This window comes from Oryzias melastigma, linkage group LG1 (genome assembly GCF_002922805.2).
Source record: "Oryzias melastigma strain HK-1 linkage group LG1, ASM292280v2, whole genome shotgun sequence".
Lineage (NCBI taxonomy): Eukaryota > Metazoa > Chordata > Actinopteri > Beloniformes > Adrianichthyidae > Oryzias > Oryzias melastigma.
This window is the reverse complement of record NC_050512.1, coordinates 11,874,683-11,897,669: the sequence shown is the minus strand read 5'-3', so window position 1 is coordinate 11,897,669 and position 22,987 is coordinate 11,874,683. Positions and strand designations below refer to the sequence as shown.

At 39.8% G+C, this 22,987-nt stretch overlaps 2 protein-coding genes and 1 long non-coding RNA gene across 3 annotated transcripts in view; 2 read left to right on the top strand and 1 right to left on the bottom strand.

Moving 5' to 3' along the window:
* grin2ab (glutamate receptor, ionotropic, N-methyl D-aspartate 2A, b) overlaps positions 1-1,887 on the bottom strand; it is a 131,745-nt gene extending 129,858 nt beyond the window's left edge. Inside the window, exon 1 of the mRNA XM_024259644.2 lies at positions 94-1,887. Coding sequence (XP_024115412.1) covers positions 94-111 — 18 coding nt within the window. The 5' untranslated portion in view covers positions 112-1,887. The remainder of the gene's footprint in view (positions 1-93) is intronic.
* An 11,268-nt stretch (positions 1,888-13,155) lies between these two features.
* On the top strand, positions 13,156-15,099 carry LOC112137362. The gene is made up of 2 exons (XR_002917525.2): positions 13,156-13,604; positions 13,662-15,099. It is a non-coding gene; the product is annotated as an uncharacterized LOC112137362 (long non-coding RNA).
* A 5,192-nt stretch (positions 15,100-20,291) lies between these two features.
* The window catches only part of myo15ab (myosin XVAb), a 67,150-nt gene continuing 64,454 nt past the window's right edge, over positions 20,292-22,987 (top strand). The window contains exon 1 of the mRNA XM_036211869.1: positions 20,292-21,256. The gene's annotated coding sequence lies outside the window, so the exon portion shown is untranslated. The remainder of the gene's footprint in view (positions 21,257-22,987) is intronic.

Sequence of the window (22,987 nt, the reverse complement as noted above, 5' to 3'; positions counted from 1 at the left end):
TATCAAATGAGCTTGAACCAGCGGAGCAGGAAAGAGTTCTAAACTAAGGCGCACAAACCAAATGAGACCCAAATCAAGGAGAACTGAGCTCACCCCATTCCCGTGACACATCTCTCCAGGCAGCCAGGTGGAGATGACATTGCAGCCTGTTACTCCATTCGGGTGCCCTCGACAGGATCAAAAACGCGTCTCCGTCATGAGATTAATCCATCCACTTCTCCTCCATCAAACCCCCTGATAAATCCACACAACTGATTCTAGGGACCCACTCCGTCCACGGCCACCTCTCCCCCAGTGGATGAAGGCTATTCCTCTCCTCTCAGATGTCAGATGCGGTCCATTGGAAGTGGGGGGAATTAGAGGAGGGTGAAAGGAATTTGAGCGTCTGCGCGCGGGTCTCAGAATCCAAAATAAGCGTTGCTTCGGAATCTCCAGTGGCAGCCCCGCGCGTTCCGCAGTGAGGGCTCGTGGACAGGTCCGCGCGCCTTCCTCCTCCTCCTCTTCCTCTTCTCCTGTCCTCCTCCTCCTCCTCCTCCTTGCGCCGCTCTCCGGATTCTTGGAGACCAAAGAGGGGATTCCGTCACAAATAACATCAAAACACACAGGCGCGCACGCATCAATTCACGCACAGCCTGGCTCCCTCGCTCCCCGCGCAGCCTGGCGCGCTTTGCAGGAGGACGCCACTCTCCAAAAGCCGTCCTGAACAACCGGCAGCAAGTTTAAACAAAAAATACTTTTTTTCCTTCTTCTTCTTCTTTATGGTGCCGCGCGACGGAGGTGATGCTCGGCCGCCTGTCAGACAGACCGGCAGAGAGAAATAAGGAAATGTTTTCCGGCAGTCTCTTTACCCTGCAGCCCGTCCGCCCACGCTCCGTTGGCTGAAGGTACTTACACATCAGCCTTGTTAATTAAACATACAGGGGATGGGGGGGTAGTGGGGGGGCAGACTTTGGTGACTTCATCTTCCTATTATAAACGAGGACCCACTGGAGTTGTGCGCTACAATGACATTTCTCCACAAATGTTTCAAAGACACTCCAACTTCACGGTGCGTTCAGACGGACTCCTCCGTCCCCTGTGGGGTCTGAGATCTCCCCTTTGCGTCAAAACCAAAAAAAAAAAAAAAAAGACGCACCGGCGTTTTGGGCGCACAGCAAGCATCATCCATCGGTCACGGTGTGCGCCTCGCGCCATCTCATCAAATGAAACCGCGTGCGCGACCCAGCATCCCTGCTGTGTGTGTGCGCGCGCGCGTGTGCCTGCGCGCCGTGACGACTGTCTCCTCGTCAAACAAGTCAATATGCCCCTCGCCTCCGCTCCACATCCACCGCGCGCAGATAAAACATTTCAATATCCGCTCCGGAGCCGAATCTGGCGCAGAAAGGCGGCTCTTTCTCCAAATTAAAACGTCGATTTCTTTTAAACCTGCACCCAGACGTTTAATGTTGATCGTGTCATCCAAGGTTTTTTTTTTCTATAATGCGTCGGGTGAGATAAGGAAAAAGGGGAGCGTGTGAATTACACAGTATCAATTAAACATAATTAGCAGATCAAAACTGCAGCGCAGGGGGTCCTCAGGGAGGGCTGACAAGTTCCCTCCTTCCCTCCCTCTCTCAGCATCCCCCGTCTGTGTTGCCTTTGAGTCCCGTTGCAGACAGATGGTGTAGATAGCCCACTGCAAAGGGTCATGTCAGCAGGCCTGGGCGATTGGATTGGCTGTCATAAGTTGAGATACCCTTTGAGGCAAGAAATGTAGCAGCATAATCAGATCAGAGGGCTTATTATTAAGGAACAGTCCATTGCCCCCTTCTCCTTCTTCCTCCTCCTCCTCCTCTATCCTGAGAATAAAAATCCCCACCTGTTGAGGTTTTTTCATCCTCCTCCGTCAGAGCCTCCCAGGCTTAAAATGAAAGGAACACATGATTGCATAACCTGGACATGAAAGAGAAGAAAAGACTACACCAAGACTGGATAATGTTTTTTTCTTTTGTTAAATAGGGAGAAGGGAAAAAACTGGATTCCGAATATAAGAGCTTTGCTTTTATATCTCTATTATATAGCTACTGGCTATTTATCCATTAAAAGCATCTTTTTTTGTTGAAAATTTGCCTGAGGACTCCCCTTTGAGAACAGTGGATAATTAACAACAACTTTCAAGAACACCAAATTAGAACAAGTGGAGTCTGGCTGAACCTGGCTCAGTCTATATTTAGACGTATTGCTGTTGTCAAGGAAATAAAAACATCGTTTTCCAGGTCTTGAAAATAAAACTCTTAAAAATAGGGGTTTTTTTATCTTTATTTGATTTCAAGGACATGCATGCCTGCAGAGTACCCTATGGCAATTTGTGGGACATGACCTTTTCTGCATCTGCACAGACTCTCGAGGATCTAGCTCTCTCATTTTTTATGCAATCATCTGGTGCACACCAGTGACACTCACACATTGTAGTGAGTCAGCTCTCAACAACTGTTCTGAACTTCAGCAGCAGGCTGAGGGTGGTGGATGGAGGTGGGAGGGCAACCTTTTTTTTTTTTTCAAATGTTGGAGCCACCTGAACATACGTCTCTTTGCTGTAATAGATTTGAAACTGCCGCTCTCTTGAGTCGTGGCTCTTTATTAGGCCAAAAGCACTCTGGGGAGAGATTTCCCAGGCATTTTGTGCTGCAGAGACACTGGACAAACATAAAGGGGGCTCATTTCTAGTTCAAAAATGCCTCCAAGGACACAAAGACGAGCATCTTTTATTCTGTGTCAGATTGTATTTTTACAAGTCCACTGTCTGAATCTTATATGAGAGTGTGAGTGCAGCATATTCAATATATATATATATATATATATATATATATATATATATATACATATGACCTTTTATCTCTGATTATAATGAAGCATCAGCTGAGAATTTTATCTTTTCTTTAAGTACAAAAGTTGAGTCTCTTTTTAGTGACAGGAAAAGATGTGAAGATTGGGAAATGAGTCACTAAAAATAAGAAATCAACAGAGAAAAGAATTTTAATAAATAAAAAGACAAATAAATTAAGGGGGGAGAACATGATTACACAAGGCTTCTGACAAAAAAAATTGTATTATGCAATTTGTGTAACCATGGTAACTGACTTTTTCAGTGTCACCACTTTGTTAAGTCAGAGGCACATCCCAGATACCGCGCGGCTTATATAGTTTTCAGATGTAAACGAACAGCTACACTGACTGCTACAACATGCTGGCTAATCATTCAGAGTGATTTAAAGTATAGATCACAGAATCCAGCATCAGAAGCTCCGCTGGGGTCTGCCAGAGATGAGCAAACACTGCTAATTACAGCAACATTTAAAAAAAAACTCTTAAATTGATTTTTTTACAAACCTTTATAAGGAAAACATAATTTGATTGTGCTCAGTGAAGAAAACTGGCATGCACTTCCAGTTTGCCAGAAAGGCAAACTTTTAAAATCCACTTCTTCGTGGTTAAAATTAACTGACAAGTCATTTGGGTTTTGATTGTCAGGAGATAACAATGGAAGTGTCTGATTCCCGTCTAAAACGTGGAAAGAAGGGAACTGGTTGGTAAAGAACGTAGGTGGCCTGAAGCGCTCAAACCGTTGAGACAAGACTGTCTTTTATACAATGGCAGCTCTTTATTTTCCTATCAGACTAGACACCAACACAGCCAAAGCACTGCATTGTGGTCGAGCACATAGCTTTATATAGACCTCAGGAAATGAATCACACCGTCAACAACCTGAAATTTATTCAAGTTTTTTTATCTTGTAGCACGGCACTCTGAGATCTGGCATTTGCTGTTGTGGACAATATCTCTCTGTACTTTGTCTGTTTTACTTTGTTTCTCTTCTTCTAAACTCTCCACCCACAGAGAGTGGGTGACCTGGAATGAGCTCTCCCACTGACACCTCTACTTTCAGCCTGAGAGGGGCAGTGTGCAGTGCTTAGATCTCATGCAGGATCTCAGACAGAAAGTCTTTTCAGGCAGAACCGTCAGCCATTCGAGTTTATAGGCACTGATGAAAAACACCAATTTCAAAAATTGATGGGCGATTATGTGCCGTCATAGTGCTGATCACAGGGAAAAGTTAATGAATGCAGTAGCCAGATCAATCGCTGGGGGCAACGCACCGCTGTCTTCTTCACTTGGATTCATCAGCAATTATCCTTTACTTCAAAAGGTCAGTCAGTAATTTAATAATTAAACTAAAGTATTTATGAAGTTTTGCAGCTGAAGTAAAAGCAGTCTTAATTTTTCTTTTGCTTTTTGCAATGAAAACAGAACCATTTTCGTAATATAGCAACTTGAATTAACAGGAGTCAAGTCGACTTTTTGACCTCATCAAATACACAACTTGAATTAACAGGAGATTCTTTTCTTTCTCTGAAAAAAATAGTGCTTCTGAATAATAATCTGTTACAACTTAAGTAATTAAGATATTAACTTTCTATAAATCCATTCAAATAAATACAGCAATATAACTTCACAACTTTATTTATCACATTTTTACCTAAACTGACGAATTTGGGGCAAAAAATAAAACCAGACAGATGAGTTTTTAAGAAATTACATTAAAAAAACATTCATATACAGACACTATGAGCTTAGTGGGACATGAATGGGAATTGGGACTTTTGTCCTGCTCTATACAAGTATGTACACTCACTGGCCACTTTATTAGGCACACCTGTCCTACTTGTTAACACACATCCTTATCAGCCAAGCATGTAGACATGGTCCAGATGATCTGCTGCAGTTCAAACAGAGCATCACAATGGAGAAGAAAGGGTCTAGAATTTCAAAAACTGATAATCTACTGGGATTTTCACCCACAACCATCTCTTGAGTTTACAGAGAATGGTCAGAAGAAGAGTAAACATTAAGTAAGCAGCAGTTTTGTGGCAGAAATGCCTTGTTGATACCAGAGATCAGAAGAGAATGGTCAGACTGGTTCCAGTTGACGGAAAGACAGCAGTAACTCAAATAACTGCTGGTTACAACTGATGTCTACAGAAGAGCAGCAATAACCTTGAGACAGATGGGCCACAGCAGCAGAAGAACACACTGGGTTCCACTCCTGTTAGCTAAGAACAGGAAACTGAGGACTCACACAAAATCCTCAACGTTGGACAATAGAAGATTGGAAAAACGTTGCCTGATCTGATGAGTCTCCATTTCTGCTGGCACATTCAGATGGCAGGGCTGGAATTTGGTGTCAACAACATGAAAGCGTGGATCCATCCTGCCTTGTATCGGGTGACTGGTGGTGGTGTTGTACTTGTGTGGGGGATATTTTCTTGGCTTATGTTGGGCCCATTAGTACAGTTACCGATAAGTCAACTGAGTCGATTGAATCGTGATATCGGGCTATAGAAATATAACTGAACTTAATTGAATAAAGCTGGAATAATCTTAAACTGGTTTCTTGAACATGAGTACACTGGACTCTAATGACCTCCAGATTCACCAGATCTCAACCCAATTGAGAACCTTTGAGATGTGGTGAAACGGTAGATTGGCATTATGGATGTACAGCTGACAAATTTGCATCAACTAAGTGATGCTATCATGTAAACATGGTCCAAACTCTCTGAGGAATGTTTCTAGTACTTTGTTGAATCTATACCACCAAGGATTAGGGCAGTTCTGAAGTCAAAAGGAGGTTCAACCCAGTACTAGTGAGGTGTACAAAAAAAGTATCAAGTGTGTCTATATCCAGTCTTATGTCAAACAGGCTCAAAATAGACTTAAAAACATTTATTTTTAAAAAATATACAGAAATATACACGCATAAAAAAAGCAACTGATCAACAAAAACAAATTGCGTGTTATTACTAGCAAAATTCCCATTTAATTTTTTAAGCCCTTACAATTATTTGACTAAAAGCTTAAAAAAAGCAATTTAACTTTAATTTAAAAGTTTGTAGACACACCTAGATGTTAAATAGCTTGAAGCTGTTGTGTGCATAATTACATGACCACGAAAATAAATTGGCTTTTTCTACTTCCCAACATGAATTTAATTGATTGAAGTGTTCCTGTTGCACTATTAATGTGTAAAACACTATTTCCATTTTATTATCATCTGCTCACATAAATACTGTCTAAAAATCTTGATTTTTTCAACTGTAGTTTTGAAAACTTCACCTTTTTGTGTTCTTTAATGGTAAAATGTTTTTCTCGTGTCAAATCTTCTGGTCCTTTTTTATTTTTGTTTGGTCTTTTTCTTTGCAAGGAACATAACATTCATCATTTGTGAGGTCTGACATGTAGTTGTATCCTGTTTTTTTAATTTCACTGAGAACTGCGCAGTCTGACCTTAAGATAAATTGTCTGGGACTTCCACTGCAGGAAAGGTTGACAGCTGTCTTGGATGCTTCTCACTGCGGAACGTTCTTTCTCAGCGTAGAAAACTGGGCTAAAAATAGCTTCAAAGGGGTTTTTAGAACACTTTTCAAATGAATGTGCAGCAAAAAAGAAAAAGAAAAAAAGCAGCTTATCTCGAAGTATTGCTGGTGTCTTCCATGCTCAATGTGGTGGTAACACACACCTGAAAGGCTTAGACTAGATAACTGACAAAACATGGTGTTTCACAAGCCTGCACACCTGCAGATAATCAGATCATTAGGCGCTGGTGATTAGCAGCACCTGTTGAGCAGTTCTGTTGAGAAAAAAAAAAAAAAAAAAAACCTGATGTTGTATTTTCTCTCTGCAAACACATTTTTTTACAATGTCAACAGGAAAAAAGTAGTTAAATTTTTTTTTGTTAAAACTATGACTAAGACTTTTTACTTCGTAGTGTCATAGATGAATAGAAAAAAAGCTTGTAGGATGCATGGACATTTGTGGTGCCCATCAACATATTTTAACTTTAAAACGGTTAATTACATCATGCAAGGTTGACGGTGGTGTAGTGGTTAGCACTCTCTCATCACACCGATAGACCCTGGTTTGAATCCCAGATTGGACATTTTTAAGTGGAGTTTCCATGTTCTCCCTGGTTCTTTCACGATCCAAAAGTGTGTGTTTGTGTGGTCCTCCGATGGACAGGTGACCCCGCCCATCAAACAGTAGTTGGGATAGGCTCCAGCAAAACCTAGACCCCAAATGGGATTCAGCAGGTTTAGCAAAATGATGGTGGAAGAACATGCTACTCTTTTCTTTTTAAGTAGTTTTAATTATTAACGGATAAAAGATGCCAAAGATTTTTCAGATTAGTGTCTGGAAACTATTGATAGAATTCTCAAAACTGGCTGTGATCAAATTTAATGGTTGTGGAAATAAGTGTTGCAACAGTTTGTGGAGGAATTATGACTCATTTGTCTTTAGAAAATAATTTAATTGAAGCCGCATAACAACTCCAAATCTTTTTTTTACAGATTTCAGACTTTTGGAGGTACACTTAATAAAGATCACTGTGTTCTCACTTCATCTCGAAATGTTAAACTTGTGGACAGATATTCCTCCTCAGTGTTTTTTTAGTAATTCATAGATTTATTAGTTTAGGAAAAACTCTCAAATCCTGATCCTGCAAAGCAGGCCCAGACCATCACTCTACCACCACACTGTTTGACTGTTTCTAAGAGTTCTTGTTTAAAACTATGTGAACTTTATATTAGAATGCAACATTATGCACACATTTCTAAAAGTTCATCATTTGTCATTTCATTCCAGAGAACATTTATCTTTATCTTGGTAACATTCAGACGTTTTAGAAGAAATTCCACTAGTTATTTATTTTATTTTTTTAAGTCTTATATAGTAATATCATAATCATTGCTTTTGCCCAGAAAGTGTTTAGATATCAGCATGATGAGTAGCTTATCAAGGTCTTTGCTTGTTATTAAATAAAAGAGGCTTTAATGATGGTTTTTCTCAGATTATGGTCAAATTTGCCTCATGATTTGAATCGTTTACGTGTGACAAGTATTGAAAAAGGAAAGCATGTAAGAGGCAGTGGCACTGCTTTTTTAATAATAAAGGAACGTGTGTGTCACCCTAGACTACCTGTCATCGCCCTACAAGAAAGTGCAGCCAATTTACAAATGAGTCCATATGTGAACCATATGGTCAATGCTCAGAAGAAAAGCAGTGAGCAACTTTCATTATGAAATGTTAAAAACACTTTTTTCACTTTCTCTTGTGAAATGTGACTCGTTCTTCAGAATATTAGATTCAAAATATGCTGCTGCAAAATAGTCACTTGAAATTTATAGAGGTCCACAGGAATTATTATTGCTTTCATCAAAACAAAACAATCATTTTATTTTCAGTTTTAAGAAGTCATTGTAGATTTACACTCACATCAGTTCCGGGGTGATGAAAATTTGTTTCTTGTTTACAAGTATTGGTGGGGTTTGCTGAGAAAATATTGTCTGCCTCCATAATGTGGTGCGTTTTGAGTTGCAACCTGGAAAAGCCACAATGTGCAGAAATAAAATCATGCAGTCAATCTGAAGGAGTAAAGCACACAGTGGTTACAGCTGGGACACACTGCAAATCTCTCACATCATAAAAAAAAAAGAGAAACTGCCATAAACCATTTCACCATGTTGTGATTTAAGTGAGCAGACAAGAAACTTGATTTGCTAACCTTCTGGCTCAGTTGTCATGCTGAAACCTACTTTTGATGGACAGCTTTGGCCAATCCTGTAGCAAACATTACTTTTTTTGTTGTTGCAGATGCACTCACAAATATGAAGGGGAAAAAAAACAGTAGCGAGTTTGATTTGATGCTGAAAAATGCTGCAGGAAAAAGTTGCTTTTGCAGCTCTGGTAACAACTGCCTACACTGCAGCACACTGCCAAAAAGTCTAAAAATAGCCAGATGGGCTCATCAAAACGACAGTCTGACAACAAAAATTAAGACGTGCATCAACATTGATCACTCACACGACAAAGGTTGCATCTTGTAAAAATATCACTTTCATTTTTTTTTCTCCTTTTGAAGTTTTACTCCTTATATTATATAAATACACCAACACTAAAAGCTTAGAATGCATTTGGCCATAAAACTAATATGTTTTGCAGTTCCCATGTTGGTTCTAGGGGACAAAGCGAAGGATGAGAGACCTCCAGGAAGAAGTCTATCATTTCCAATTTTTACCTTTTCCCAAGTTATACCCATTGCTTTTTTTAATTTGCACTTAAAGCACCAGGGCATACTGGTGCACATTTTGACAGCCTGGAAAGTCTCAGAGCTGCTGGAAATCCCATCCAGTGCATTCTGGATATGTGGTTCCCGGGCCACCATAACGAGAAAGTCAGTGCACTATATTCTCAGTGTCGCAGGCTGCAGCCAAATTACACTAATTGGTCCAGTCCACGGAACAAATTGAAATAGCTTATCTTGAGGCTGATGACTTTTTATGGCTTTTAAATGATCAGCCTAGCAAGAGGGTGCATCCATCAGCAGCAAGACCAAAAGTCTGTTTTCAAGACTGAAATGAAAATTCTAGTTGAAGTCATTAAATAGGGTTTTAGGTATGAAACACATTATTTCAAATGTTTTTTTTTAGATGAAAATGGTAAATGTGGTGCTTGATTCTTTCCACGATTTACAAAAGGTTCATGCAAACCTGAACAGTTGCACTCCAAACCTTAAACATGTATCTTTTTGGTTCTCCTTGAATGCTTAGTAGCCACAAGTCTACGTGTTTCTCCAACTTTCCATTAAAACACATAACATGCTTTAAAAAAATCTGCTGTTTCCATCAGGGGAGCTGCTTTAAATGTTGGAATAAACATATTACAGCAAGATTTTATCAGGGAATATTTTCACACTTCTGGCGTTGAATCCAATATCCATTCAGCAGCATAACTTCCTAGTTTGACGATTAACCAACTGCTGATTGTGTTTTTCTCGACAACAGGATGCTGGAATCAGCAAAGGAAGAAAACATTCAGTTTGCTTCACTGGAGGTAAAATATTGCTATATCCTCTTCATTTTTATCAGTAATTAAGTTCATAAATATTGGAAAAAGTAAAGAAGCAGACATAGAAAGTGAAGCACTGATGGAATTGGACATAACAATCACTTAAACCTGAAATGCTGCCAACTGATTTTACAGCTGATGAAGCCAAAGAACTCAGTCTGTGCTCAGCCTGCAGGACTGCAGTGTGGGCTATTTGTTTCAGTACATATTCATCTGTGAGAAAAGAGACAAATTCATAAGCGTACACAGTGAGTTAACAACTGAAAAGTGAACTGTGAATTCCTCCGTCTCACACTCAAGTCTCTTCTGTAAGTCCCATTGGATCAAAGTGTCGACTAAATGAATAAATCTAAATGTAAGCTGGTATAAACTCAAATGAATCCAAGCAGCATAAAATCAGTGTGGATAAAAGAAAAGAGAAAAAAAGACAGATTTATTCCCAAGTCCAAAAACTTTGTTCAAAATGTTATTCTGAAATGACTAAAACTGCAAGTTTGGATAGTTTTTGATCTGCATCTCCATGTTATGTCAGCTGGACTGTTTCCAGTGTACATCTGTTTTTGCTTAAGCATCTTTAAATGGGACATTTCCTCCTTAACAGCCAAATAAAGATCTTTATGGATATTTTCCATCTGCTGCAGCACACAAAAGACCACCGAAAGGAGGATGTGTTTCCACTCCCAGCAAGGTCTCCTAATCCGCTATTAAGATAAGTCTAATTCACCTTAACCACTGATATTATTTTAATTTAGACAAATATAAAACCTGAAATAGTCTGATTATTCCATCCTGACAGGTTGGCATCTGTATTTTATTTTGTATTCAGGCAAGTTATAAACTTCCAAAGCCACAAAAGGCTTCGCTAGATTTAAATATGCTCTACAAGGCTTTATTTTTGGCAGTGAACTGAAGATGTATCCAAAGAATTTCTGAAATGCATAATGCAGTCAAAATAGCATCAGTGCTGAAAACAGAAACACGCTGTTGGAAAACAGTCGTTCACAGGCATGGGACAGATTGAACGACAACAATTGCCTTAATTTTAGAGTAACAGGTACAATGGAGAGCAGAAACATAAAGTACGGCATGTTTGTGTGTCTCTCTGCTCTGTGCTGCTTTCATTTGTCAGCCATCATTCCACCTCCAAACAATCTGATGCCAACCTTTTGAAGAGATTTTAGCCCACTTGTTTGGTGCATCACAAGGTCTGAACAGTTGCTCTGGGACTGATCTCTACAAACAAAAAAAACTGAGTTGGTTTTTAATTAACACCAAAAAATGAATTCTAACATGCAAAAGGCCTTTGTCACCACTGGCCTTGCAGGTGGATAAAGGCTTTTTGAGGGCAAAAATGGGCAAACCTGTAGGTGCACGTGGGTGGTCCGCACAAAATATGAAGGTTGTTAATCGTTTGGTGAACCCCTTATAAAGAAAATGTCCACTTGACATGACAAGTGGAACACTCAAGCAACACATAATAAGTAAGGGTGAAGTAGGTGAGATACAGGCGCTATTGCTGTAATAAGTGCACTTCTTGCACCTCACCTGACTCTTAGACATTGGGAAATTATAGTGTAGTTTGGTCATCCTACAGGCGTCCTACAAACACTCGGGTATCACATCCACACCTCATTTGTGCAGCAATTCATGCGGTTAGTAAGGATCAGTGGTGCACATACCTTTCTAAAGTGTTACATAGGGCCACCATGTAATAAGTGCTTGCAACTTACAGTTTCCTTACAAATACTTACGATACACTTACCACACGCACAACATTTGTATGTTCCATTTTCACGACGCCCCTTAAGCTGGGCATATGAGCATATGAGTCCCTCCTGTCTACGACCGTCTACAGGCCTGGACAACCCAAAAACCTGCAGCACCCATATAGGTCAAGCCTAAGGCGAAACTTGTATTTCTGTCTTTGTTAAACCACTGCACTGGCTTTAATTCCCTTTGTGCTGAAAATTAAGATCTGAACCATTCTCCTTACCAGACCTCCAAGATGCTCTCCCTCTTTAGAAGTAGGCTTTCAACATCATGAGGACAATTGTTACAGCCCACATATATGGAAAAAAAGGTAACATACACAAAAAGGTGATGCTGTGACATTTTCTTTCCACAAAGAGAGTCTGATCAGTGAATGCCACATTACCATGACTATGGATATCTTGCATGTAAGTCATTGTTGACTTTTATAACACATGTAGTCTGGGTTTCTCAGGCCCAAGTATAAGTCCAAAGATGGTGACACAGATCTTGTTGCTCCAATGTTACAGACTAAAGTCGGCATGAGGTTTTTCTGAGACTGATTGAAAACAGCGTGTGTTTAAAAGCAGATATCCAGTCTTGATGTAAACAAGTGTAGTCTTTGCTTGTTTTGAAGTGAATGTGAGTTAACACACTGAGCTATATCAGATGATGCACTGAAAAGATGAAGCTACATAAACATGTGTCTGTGCTCATCAAATGTCTGACAGGGTGATAAAATGCACAAAACTCCTGGTAATGTTTCTTTTTGCTTTTATTCCCCAAATGTGCAGTAAACAGTACTGATGCAGGTCATGTGACCCTCCAGAATGTCAGTCTGAGTTTAAACTGATATTACTCCTCAAAGCATTTTTTTTCATCCAAAAGTAATGACTAATTCAGATTTCTGTTTTTGTTTGTCTCTGTTTAAAGTTCCACACCATTCATCTTTTGATCTATAGTAAAATCGTCCCTAGCTGTCTTTTAATTATGAAAATGCTGTTATTAGCCCAAATGTAAAAAAAATAATATTAATTTCATAGGAAATAGTTTCTGCAGGAGTTCATCAGAAATTCATCTCTGAAAGTCCACCCTCATTTCCCATCGTCCATCTGTTTACACTCTCTCCCGCTTGCTTACAGCCCCTCACAACCCTATCATATTGTGGGTGAAACAAAAATGGTTAGCAATATTGAAGCTATCTAGCTGTACAGTTTTGAGCCAGATGTCAGTTCAGACAGGAAAAATGAAGATGTACATGAATCAATGTGTCTATAAGTGAATGCATCAGAATGAAGCAGAATAGTGAGCTTGTAGTCGCCTATTGTAGCACCTACATCACAGCTACAAGCTTTTTCCAACAGCATTTTTTTGTCTGCTCCTCATTCACAGTTTAAATCAAGCAATGTTAAACTTAATTTTATTTATTTATGTCCTCCATCATGAAAAAAAGCCACAACAACATGTTAAAATCCCCAAAAACCCAATTTCCATTGGAGTGGGTCTTTAAAATAAAACCTTTTAGAGGGAATTGAACATAGCAGAGTGACTGCAAGGGAGTATGTCTCATACCGTCACTAATTACTTGTAAATGTTCCCGTTACACATGGCGACACACAAAATATAAGCAGCAGCTAAGCAATTGCTTAGACTTATTTGACACGTGTCACAGTATGTATGTGCTGGAATGTATATGTCGATAAGTTAACAAGTACTGTGTCACGCCTGAAACTCACTGCAGCTGTTTCTCGAGCTTATCTTTGAATTTCTCCAGCTGTTCTTTGATGCAACACAAAATGATTTATGTCTTTCCAGCAGGCGCGGGGTTGCAGGAGGCGAGCGGGAGACAAGAGAGCGCGTGTGCAGCTTCTTCAAAATCTTTATGCAAATGAATTGCTGTCGGATGAAAGAAGGTGCTCACAAATTGATTTTTTTTTTAAATAGCCCTGCTCATTTCTTTCTCTCTACAGGTTTGATTGCAATGTGTGTTCCCTGTGCATGTCTGCATCAAAAACAATACACCGCCGTGGGTGGGCTGACCACCACAGCCAGCGGGGACTGTAAGGGCACCACAGTGCTGAGAGAGCCTTGTGCCCTCCCTACAAACACAGACACAGTGGAGCGTGGGATGTGGGTGTGGAAGATGTTGAGCACATCGTTTAATATAACAGTTATCAGAACAAAATGTGTCAAACAAAGAAATTATGGGCTGAGAATTGACCTAACTTGAACCTGCCTTTCCTGATTTATATGAGTACTTTTTTCATTACAGACATTTTTTATGTGACATAGAGGAGTGGTTTTTATTATATTAACCCCAGACAGCAGCTAAACTAATTGTGTTACACTTGCTGTCTTTTATTATAGCCTGTATCACATTAAAACCTGTGACTATGTTTTTAGACATATGACCTTGATTTTTTTATAGGACAAATGTTTTTTTTTTAACTTTTTTTATAATAGACGTCATCCATTATCATTCATGGGCGTTACAAATGTAGCCTGGTTTGTTCTTTAGCATTTTCTTAGGTAATTTGTTAGTTTTTAACCAACACATTTTCTCATAATTTACTTTATTTCTACAAAACATGCTGTGTGAGAATAACTAGTAACTAATGATTCATGTATTGTCAGAACAAAATGGGGTACCTTAATGCAGGAAGATGTGGACAAAAAGTTTAAGGAGGGAACTGATACATGACTTGAGAAAAAGCTAAATCTGAATTTACATAAAGTTGAATAGAAAAGTGGACAAGCACAATTTTATCAGATTTTGTATTTTTTTCCATTTTTTTGTATTGTCTGATTGTCTTTCACATGGAGGCGCACTCCAGTGTTTACATCCATGTACCTATCCTATAGTCTTGGTGAATGCAGAGGGTAGTAACTGGAAGGACATTCATCCGACACCTGAAGCCAAATCATTTGTACAAATCATGTTGTGACTTTCTACTTTCTATATTTGACTAGTTGGTTGTGAGAATGTGTTGGATTTGGCTTTACTTAGGGTGAATGCCCTTCCCGTTGCCCTTCCTGCTGGGACACCCGTGGTGCAGAGATAGAGTGATCAACCTCTGATAGTAGTTTTTCTGATCAGGTTTGGTTTACCAAAGGCATGGTTTACCATTTCTTACCTTCTGTATTCAACCATAATTGGGGTGGGTACATGGCAACACTGGAGTGCACCCACATGTTTTGCAGTAACTTACAGCACCTTATAGTCCAAGGTCATTTCCCATCCAAGGACCAGCTTGGCCCATCTCTGCTCAGCAGCCAAAATCATATGAAATTGTGTGTGTCTAGGGTGTCATCAATGTATTTACTCTAACCCAAAGACTAACAAGAAAATCCAGACTCATACATGCTGATGAAACACAATATAGTGTTGATTAAAGTGTTTTTAAAGTCTGGGTCCTCCTGTGCCTGTTACACCCCCCAGCCCACTGAGGTCCTGACTTTTGCCTCCTAAATGTTTATCTTCTCTTACCTTGTCCTGGTCCTGCTTTACTTTGAACACAGAAAGACTCATCGGGACACTCTAAACCAGAGAGTTCCCAAAACATAACAAAACAGACAGTAAAGTAGGACTGCTCTGGTGCACTGATTTCCATCAATTCATCTTCTCTGCTGACAGCAGACTAAGCTTGTCAGTCCACTCATTCATCTTCCCAGCCTTTTCTTTGGTTGATTTTCAATCTTTATTTAACCTTTAGCTCTCAATGACTATCTGGGGGGGAAGTGTTGATTAGTAACAAATATTTTCACAAAAAGCAATCAAACAGCAGGTTCTAGAATAGAATGTGAGTTATCCGACGTAACCTCGTGCTTTTGAAGACATCCTAAGGATGATAATACGTGTGTTACACTAAAATACTGCACTTGTTGGGTTATTTAGCATTCAATAGGAACTATGTGATGGTAGTTCTGTACAAGAACATAGTTTTTCACTAAGGGAGTCTTAGGTTAATGCTCCTCTAGTACAGGGGGGTGAAATCTGTAGGTGCGAAGACTACGCTTTTTGGTTTGAAATATGCAAAGCCTTCCTGCTCACAATGAATTTGCATTCACTGGAGAAAAGAGAAAAGTTTAAAAAACCACATCAGTATCATCCACATGTGATATATGAGTCGCAAACACTGTTGCAATTATTCAAAACAGCAAGTGTGAGGCCACAAGTGTCTCCCTTTGCCACAAGCTTCAGGTAAAATAGGCAAGGTTGGATTGCAGACTCAAAAATCTGAAATTAACAAGGTTGAAAAGAGGAAGGTTTTTATTTTTCTGCAATAGAAGCCATCTCTTTCTCTTTTCCACCACAGCATCTCTTTAAAGGCAGGATTTCTGATCCAAGTAGCTCCTGATGATCAAACAATCACTCGCTGTGCACCAAAGCAGCTCAACATTATTATCGGTTTGTTTTGAACATGCATCTTGTTTAATGGTCATTTATGAACTCAGTACTTCAAAGGAATTCATTTTCAAAAGAGGGGGGAATATATATATGTTTATGTTTCAGTCTAAAACAAAGGCAGGCTGTCTTAAAGTATATCACTAATAAAGCCAGAATTCTTGAACTGTAATAACCTCTACTCTTGTGAAAATATGGCAGGTTTCTGGAGCTCAGTGTCAAAACAAAAGGATTTATTAATGATTCCCCTAAGCTTACAGCACTTTAATAAGCTAACACTTTGAATTAAACCCTTGTAGCTTTACATCTGGTTGACTATCACGTCAGTTAATCTAATTGTACCCGGTTTTTATATGAATGAATACTGACAAAATGGTCTGTTACATTGATCTGATCACTGATCAACTAACTTTACAGAAAAGACAAACACCCTTTACCTGATAATTGTTACTCAAATTGTGTATTAAGTGTTCATATAAGTCAAAAATTACACACTTGTGCAGATGTGTCCTGTGTCTATATGCTGTACTCAGCATCATTCCAGAAAAGTCTCAAAAGCATCATTTTGTCAAAGATCTAGAATCACTATTTTTAATACATAATATGCATGGCTTTTTATTTTCAGTGACAATTTAAATAACTTTAAAGTAATATTTTTTCAGCTTGTTTTCTTTATAAATATAGTGACCTCTTAAAACATGCATACTTTTATTACTTCTGTGTGTATATAGTTTTTATTTTGCAGATTGTATTGCTTTAATTTGGCCACAGGGACTGAATATTGATGTCAGACATGTTCAAATGTGGGTTCTCTCGCTAACAATTAGGACAACTCCTCCAACCACAAATTCTAGTTTTTCTTAGTCTGTTCCACACGATGTCCCACTCCAAACAGCTTTTGATCTATTAAAAAAGCCTTCCCAGTGGCCTTGTAACCCTTAGCTATGTTTACACAAAAAGTGGGGTCATCTGGACCCCACAAGACAGCGCATGGAACTTTTTTTTAAAGGATTTGTTATCTTCTCTAGTGTCTGTCGCAGACATAAAATCCATGTCCATCTTTGTCCACTTTTGTCATGGGAGGGATCACACATCAATATAAGGGTCGGGTCATCTGGACCCCATGGTTAATTATGGTTACGCTGTTTTTATGTGTCCTCCATCATCATAAAAATGCCACAATAACACGTAAAAAAAAATAGAAATTTAATCAGAATGAGTCTTTAAACTCTTCATTTATAAATGATTAAATAAACCATAGTGCTTGACTGCCTTTTGTAAGCTGTAAACCATTTTGGAATAATAGAGTTTAAAATAAAAAATTCTGCTGGTGAAAAAGTATTTTCTAAGTCTAATTTTTGAAAAGTGCTCCTTTATTCCTCTTTTGTAATACTGTAAACATGATGTGAAAAATGTTTTGATCTTTGCAACTTTAAAGAATTATAAAAATAAAGAGTGGAATATACATTTGTGAAGTTTGAGTGATGATATTTACTATTTCAAAGAGCATTTCAATGTAGCGGAATTGTGATAATAAATCAAATTAACACACGCCGCCAACTTTTTAGACACAGCAAATAAAAAATAACATGTTCAGTGTTTTCTTTTTTTGCAGCTCCTTCAGGCTTTTCTATCACCTTCCTGAATACAAACATTTCCCGTTGCTGGGCTGAGAAGCAAAGTCATGATCCAACGCTCACTCAACACTGAAATCCATCATGCTGCCTGTAAGGCAGAGTGGACTCTGTGCACCCGTCCTTTTGAAGATGATCTGCATTTGGATAAAAACAGACGCACGCTGTACCAGTTTTGTCAGGTGCAGGAGCACATGATTGTAGTTTGGAGTGCAACAGCCGTCAAGTGCATTTCTGAGCAGGAAGGGGTTCGTTGGGTGAAGCACAGATACTTAAGCAGCAGCAGGGAATATTTGAAACTGATAGAGACGCAGCAGGACTCTAGCAACTCAAGCAGCCCTCCTTTCCTCCAATGTATGGCCTATCCAGGTGGAGCCTCTATTAAGGGAATGTGGATGCATCCTGCTGCTCTTCACACCCTTCAATCCTCCGTTCCTCCTCTGCTTTGGAAATAGATCTTGTGTGTCTTGCCCTCTTGCATATGAACAAAGGCAAAAACTGTCCCCGGTCCCAGCAGAGGCTTTCCACAGACACCCTCTGACCTGCTGCAGAGTCTTGATGTCTCGCAGCAGCTGTTCCACTTCGACACCCAGCAGACGCCTTCAGGAGGAAAGCTAATGTTGTTGACTGCTTAGTGATATGTTATCAACTTTCTAACCAGAGGGAGAGTGGGGGGGGTTGGCAAAGCTCGCCACTGCATCAATTTTAGACTCAAAAGAGTAAAGTCAGAGCAAGTTTTACATGGAAACACAGTAATCCTCTCCGATTTTACTATTTTTTTTTATCTTTTATTCCAATGCCGTGACATCTCAGTCATGTTTTTCTATCATTTTCCAACATGGAAAGTTTGATCTTGATATTTTAAAATAATCAACTTGGTTGATAACTGTAAGGAAGATGCAAAACATGTTTAAAAGTACAGATGTTTAATGTTTCAGGGCTCATGGGAAGGTGTTGCCAAGTGAACCACATTTACTGTATGCAGCAACTGCTTTTTGCTGCGACTTCAGAACAGCCAAATAATTCAGGCGAGATTTCCTCTGGAGATGTTAGAACCGCCAGTGTCTAAAGGTGTTGCTGCCCTTTTGCTCTCAAAAATGACAGCAAAACCACAGATTCAAAACCGTTACGACGCACCCTACTTTAAAATTGAAAACGCTGCTCCTCGCAAATTGCAAAAAATAAAAAATTGATGTGGCTACAAAGTATTTCTGCCATGTTTGGCTTTTCAGAATTTTAACAGTACAACCACGTCACCGCTCCCAATAAAGACGCCTGTTAGAGACTTTCTGGAGCTTTGTGGAAAATCCCGCGACATAGGTCTAAACCACTTTAACAACCAGGTGTAACCTTAAAATATGGTTATAAAAAAGAAGAGATTAAACTCCAAGTCATTTCTGCATGTCTTTAATGAATTCTCCTAGAAACAATCCTTTCTATTTCTTATTTCCTCTAGTGCATGATTAAAGTCAAGCGTCTTTTTTGTTTGCTTGTTTGTATTTATTTTTAGCTAAAAGGTGAAAAACAGCAGCTATATTCAGGTTGAAAAAGGAAGGAAGATACACTATTTGTTTTTTATTATTATTTGTTCATATTTAATGATATTTAACAGGAGTTTGAATAAATGCAATCTATTAATGCTACAAAACAATATTGTATCTGTTATGTTAGCTAAATTCCAACTTAAAGATCCATTCAGTCATCTTTTAATCAATTGTAAATGTTTTACCAAAGTGTTTTTTAGCCAAAAAAAAAAAAAACTTGTCATTTTCTAGGACATAGTTTCTGCAGAGTGGCAGCAGTTCATTGGAAATGGGGCACTGAGCAAACCCGCCCTCGCTCCCATCATCCATCCGTTTACGTGCTCTTCAGCGACCTCACACCCCAAATTAACATTGCCGGTGCAACAAAAATGGCAAAAAAGATCAGAGAAAAATGAAGATGTATGTGATCTATTTGTCTACAAGTGGATGCGTCTCAATGAAGCGAGAGGGGAGCCTGTACATCACATCTAAGCTTTTTCAAAGGTTTTTTTTTTTTCTGCTACTGCTTTACAGTGATTTGAAAAAATAAATAAAAACTCACAAATATAGTTTTAATCTTCCCTTTTTTATAAATGTCCTCCATCATCAGAAAAAGGCAACATTTTAAAAACACAATTTTCATCAAACTGGGTCTTTAACTTTAAAAAAAATACAGTTATTTGCAACTTATTGTGACTTTCACAGACCTTTTCCTTTGCAATGTTGTGACTCTGTCAAATGTTTAGATTATATAACCTCACAATTACTTGATAATTACTGCGGGATGAACAGATGTGACGCTGTAATTTTTTGAACAACATAATGTTTTATTAGTGCAAATGTGGTAAACTGAGCCTGGACTCATTCATTCTGACAGTATGTTTGCAGGGAGACTCATTTACTTTAGATAGTGGTTTTGGTTGTGACTGGACCAAAACACCGCCAGTGTTTTTTGAAAAAAAGAAAAAGGTTGAAGCCAATTGAATGTAAGTCACCGTTGCAGTAACATGTCTAAAAATAGCTCAGACGTAACCAAAGGGCTTGTTGCTCTTCCAGAAGCCAGAGAGGTTTCGCATCGGCGTCTCGCCGCAGTGGGGAACCCATATCTAAGCCCCCGAACTGTTTAGATGCGGGCTGCCCGCCGCTGAATGCGGGAAGACTGCAAGGTCGTCTGGGTTATGGCAGGAATCGGGGTGAGCCGCAGCAGCAGCCGCGTGGCTCTGCTGCCTCCGCGCGCGCGACTTGTTTGTTGTCAGGCGGGTCCATCTGGCGGGCAGCGGAAGGACTGCTCATATAGAGACACGGTACTTTCCCCCCTCTCCTCTCACCTTCATCTATTAGAATCCACACACATACACACACACACCCACACCCCTGGGCCACCTAATGACACACTTTCCCGCTGTGTTCAATCCGGATGAGAGGAAGTCTTTAATATACTAGAGACACAACTCAAGCTTACGGGCAGGTGCTACCGGAAACAAACTTTCTCCTTATCCCCCTGATGCTAACTCGTTTTTTTAAGCTAGCTGTACTGGTAAACAACTAAACAGAACTAATAATTTTGTCTGGTTGATAAAAACTAATTGTTTACCTGTCCTATATATTGACATAATGTGTGTCAGTACGTTTGGGGCTTGATGGTGCCCACCCGCGGAGCTCATCAACTCTCCCCGAAGTGTGTGGAACTCAAGCCCCCGGCCGCCCGCCGAAGAATAGCTCTCTTTAAATATTCATCCTCCACTGCCTGCAGGCACTACTTTTCCTCCCCGCTGACCGACCCCTGCTGCTCCGAGCCTCGCCACTGAAGCAGACAAAACGTGAGGCTGTACGGGCGACTGAGATGAAGGGCATGTAAATGAGTTTGCTCTTCTTATTGTATATATTTTTTCTTTTTGGATGCTGGTCACTGGGGTTGACCTATTGAAACATGGACGAGCATGACCATGGAGCTCCACCGGTAACGTGAGGGTTTCTCGGATGTTGGGTGTGTCATAGGAGAGGTAGGTTTTGGGCGTGGATCCACTCCTCCCCTCTCTGATCCTACCCATGTTTGAGTCCACACACCCATCCAGTGTCTTGTGTCACTTCAGTAGGAGACAGATGGAAATTTCAATTTAGGGGTATTCCTAAATTTCATTGTAGCATCTACAATGACAATAAAGGCATTCATTCATTTTAATACCACAACAGTGCATGTGAAGTGTTTGCTGCAGGTCTGCAAACTCTCTGCATGCTCTTCAACAGGTGTCCCTCTATTTTCTACTAAAAAGCACCAGGTGTTTTTGTTTGCAGCTCCTTCCTAGAACCTCAATGGTTTTGATGAGCTTCATCAAGTCAACCTCTGTCATAATTTTGCCTAATTTTCTCGGCACGCATGTCAGTCCCCCAACCCCCCGTTCTCTCTTCTTTACAAAAAGAGAGAGGGCCACCTGCCAGGAGCGATTACTTTGAGGAGAGGGGAAGAGATTGGCTCCAACTCTGAGCTTTGCACATTTGATCAGGTCTTTTCATCCGTTTCCAAGAACCATGAAGAGAAAATGATTGGAAAAGCGAAAACAATGCTCTTTCATCGTGCTCGCTGTGAACGCACCTTCGTTAACCCTTGTGCACATATATTACATGCGTCTTTTTGTTGGATGCTAATGATCAGATAGACTTACATTCCAAAAGATCAGGATCTGGCAACCCAACACCTGTGTTCTCTGGCAGGACAGATCTTGCAATCTGATCTCTTCCCTCAGGAAGAGGGATAATTTGGTTGATGGCGCTAATAATCACTGCCCTGTTACCAATCCGGTTCTAGCTGTGCCGCCGCAAGTTTGTGAGAGTCATTCCTCTGTCATTGATACCTAGAAAGAAGACGTCATTTCTTTAACATGTGGGTGTTTCTCCTGCCTCTGCTCTCTCTCCTGCTTATGCGCCTGAGAATAGATTCACAGAAGCTGAACATCCTTATGATAAAACATTTTAAATGCACACACCAGCCAGTACTTGTTAACCTTAATAAATGAAAGATCAGATTTAAGATAAGGTGCAGATGTTGTCACATGTTCAATTGAAGCTACACATTTCTGGATATTCAGGAGTTTTGACAGCATTTTTCTTGCTTTCAGTCAAGCTTCTCTCTCTTTTTTTTTGTTTCCATGTCTATCTCTTTTTGTCTTTGTCTCTTTCTGGACCTTTTGTATTATTTATGCCCCGCCCCCTCAGCCACGCCGAGATCTAGAGTTTCACCTGTGGGGCCAGATGACATATTAAGACTCCTTCTACTGTCCTATACAAGGAAGGGTTCAGGCAGATACACACCTACATGTATGCACACATACAAATACACACCAGTCGGCACTCTGGCTTTTTCTCACACACACAGTTACTCAAACACACACTATCTCTCTGAAGAGGACAGTGTAAAGAGTGTGTCATGCTGGTTGAGAGAAGTTGTTGTGAACAGCAGCAGTTATTGGAATCTAGAGGAAGAAGCTCCTGATAATCGGACGACTTGGACAAGAAGTGTTTTTGTTTTTATTCCACTTTTTGACTGCTGAGGAAGAGACTTACTGTCAGGACACAGACTGCCGACGTTGGACATCCTTAGTGCCGGTTCTCTCTGAAGTGGAGGGGTCTGTAATGGAAAGCTGTGTTGGTGAATCAGTTTGGTATATAACAATATAGTTTTATGTGGAACTCCTTGGAACGAAGATGGAATCACAGAGGGATAGCACTTAAAATGG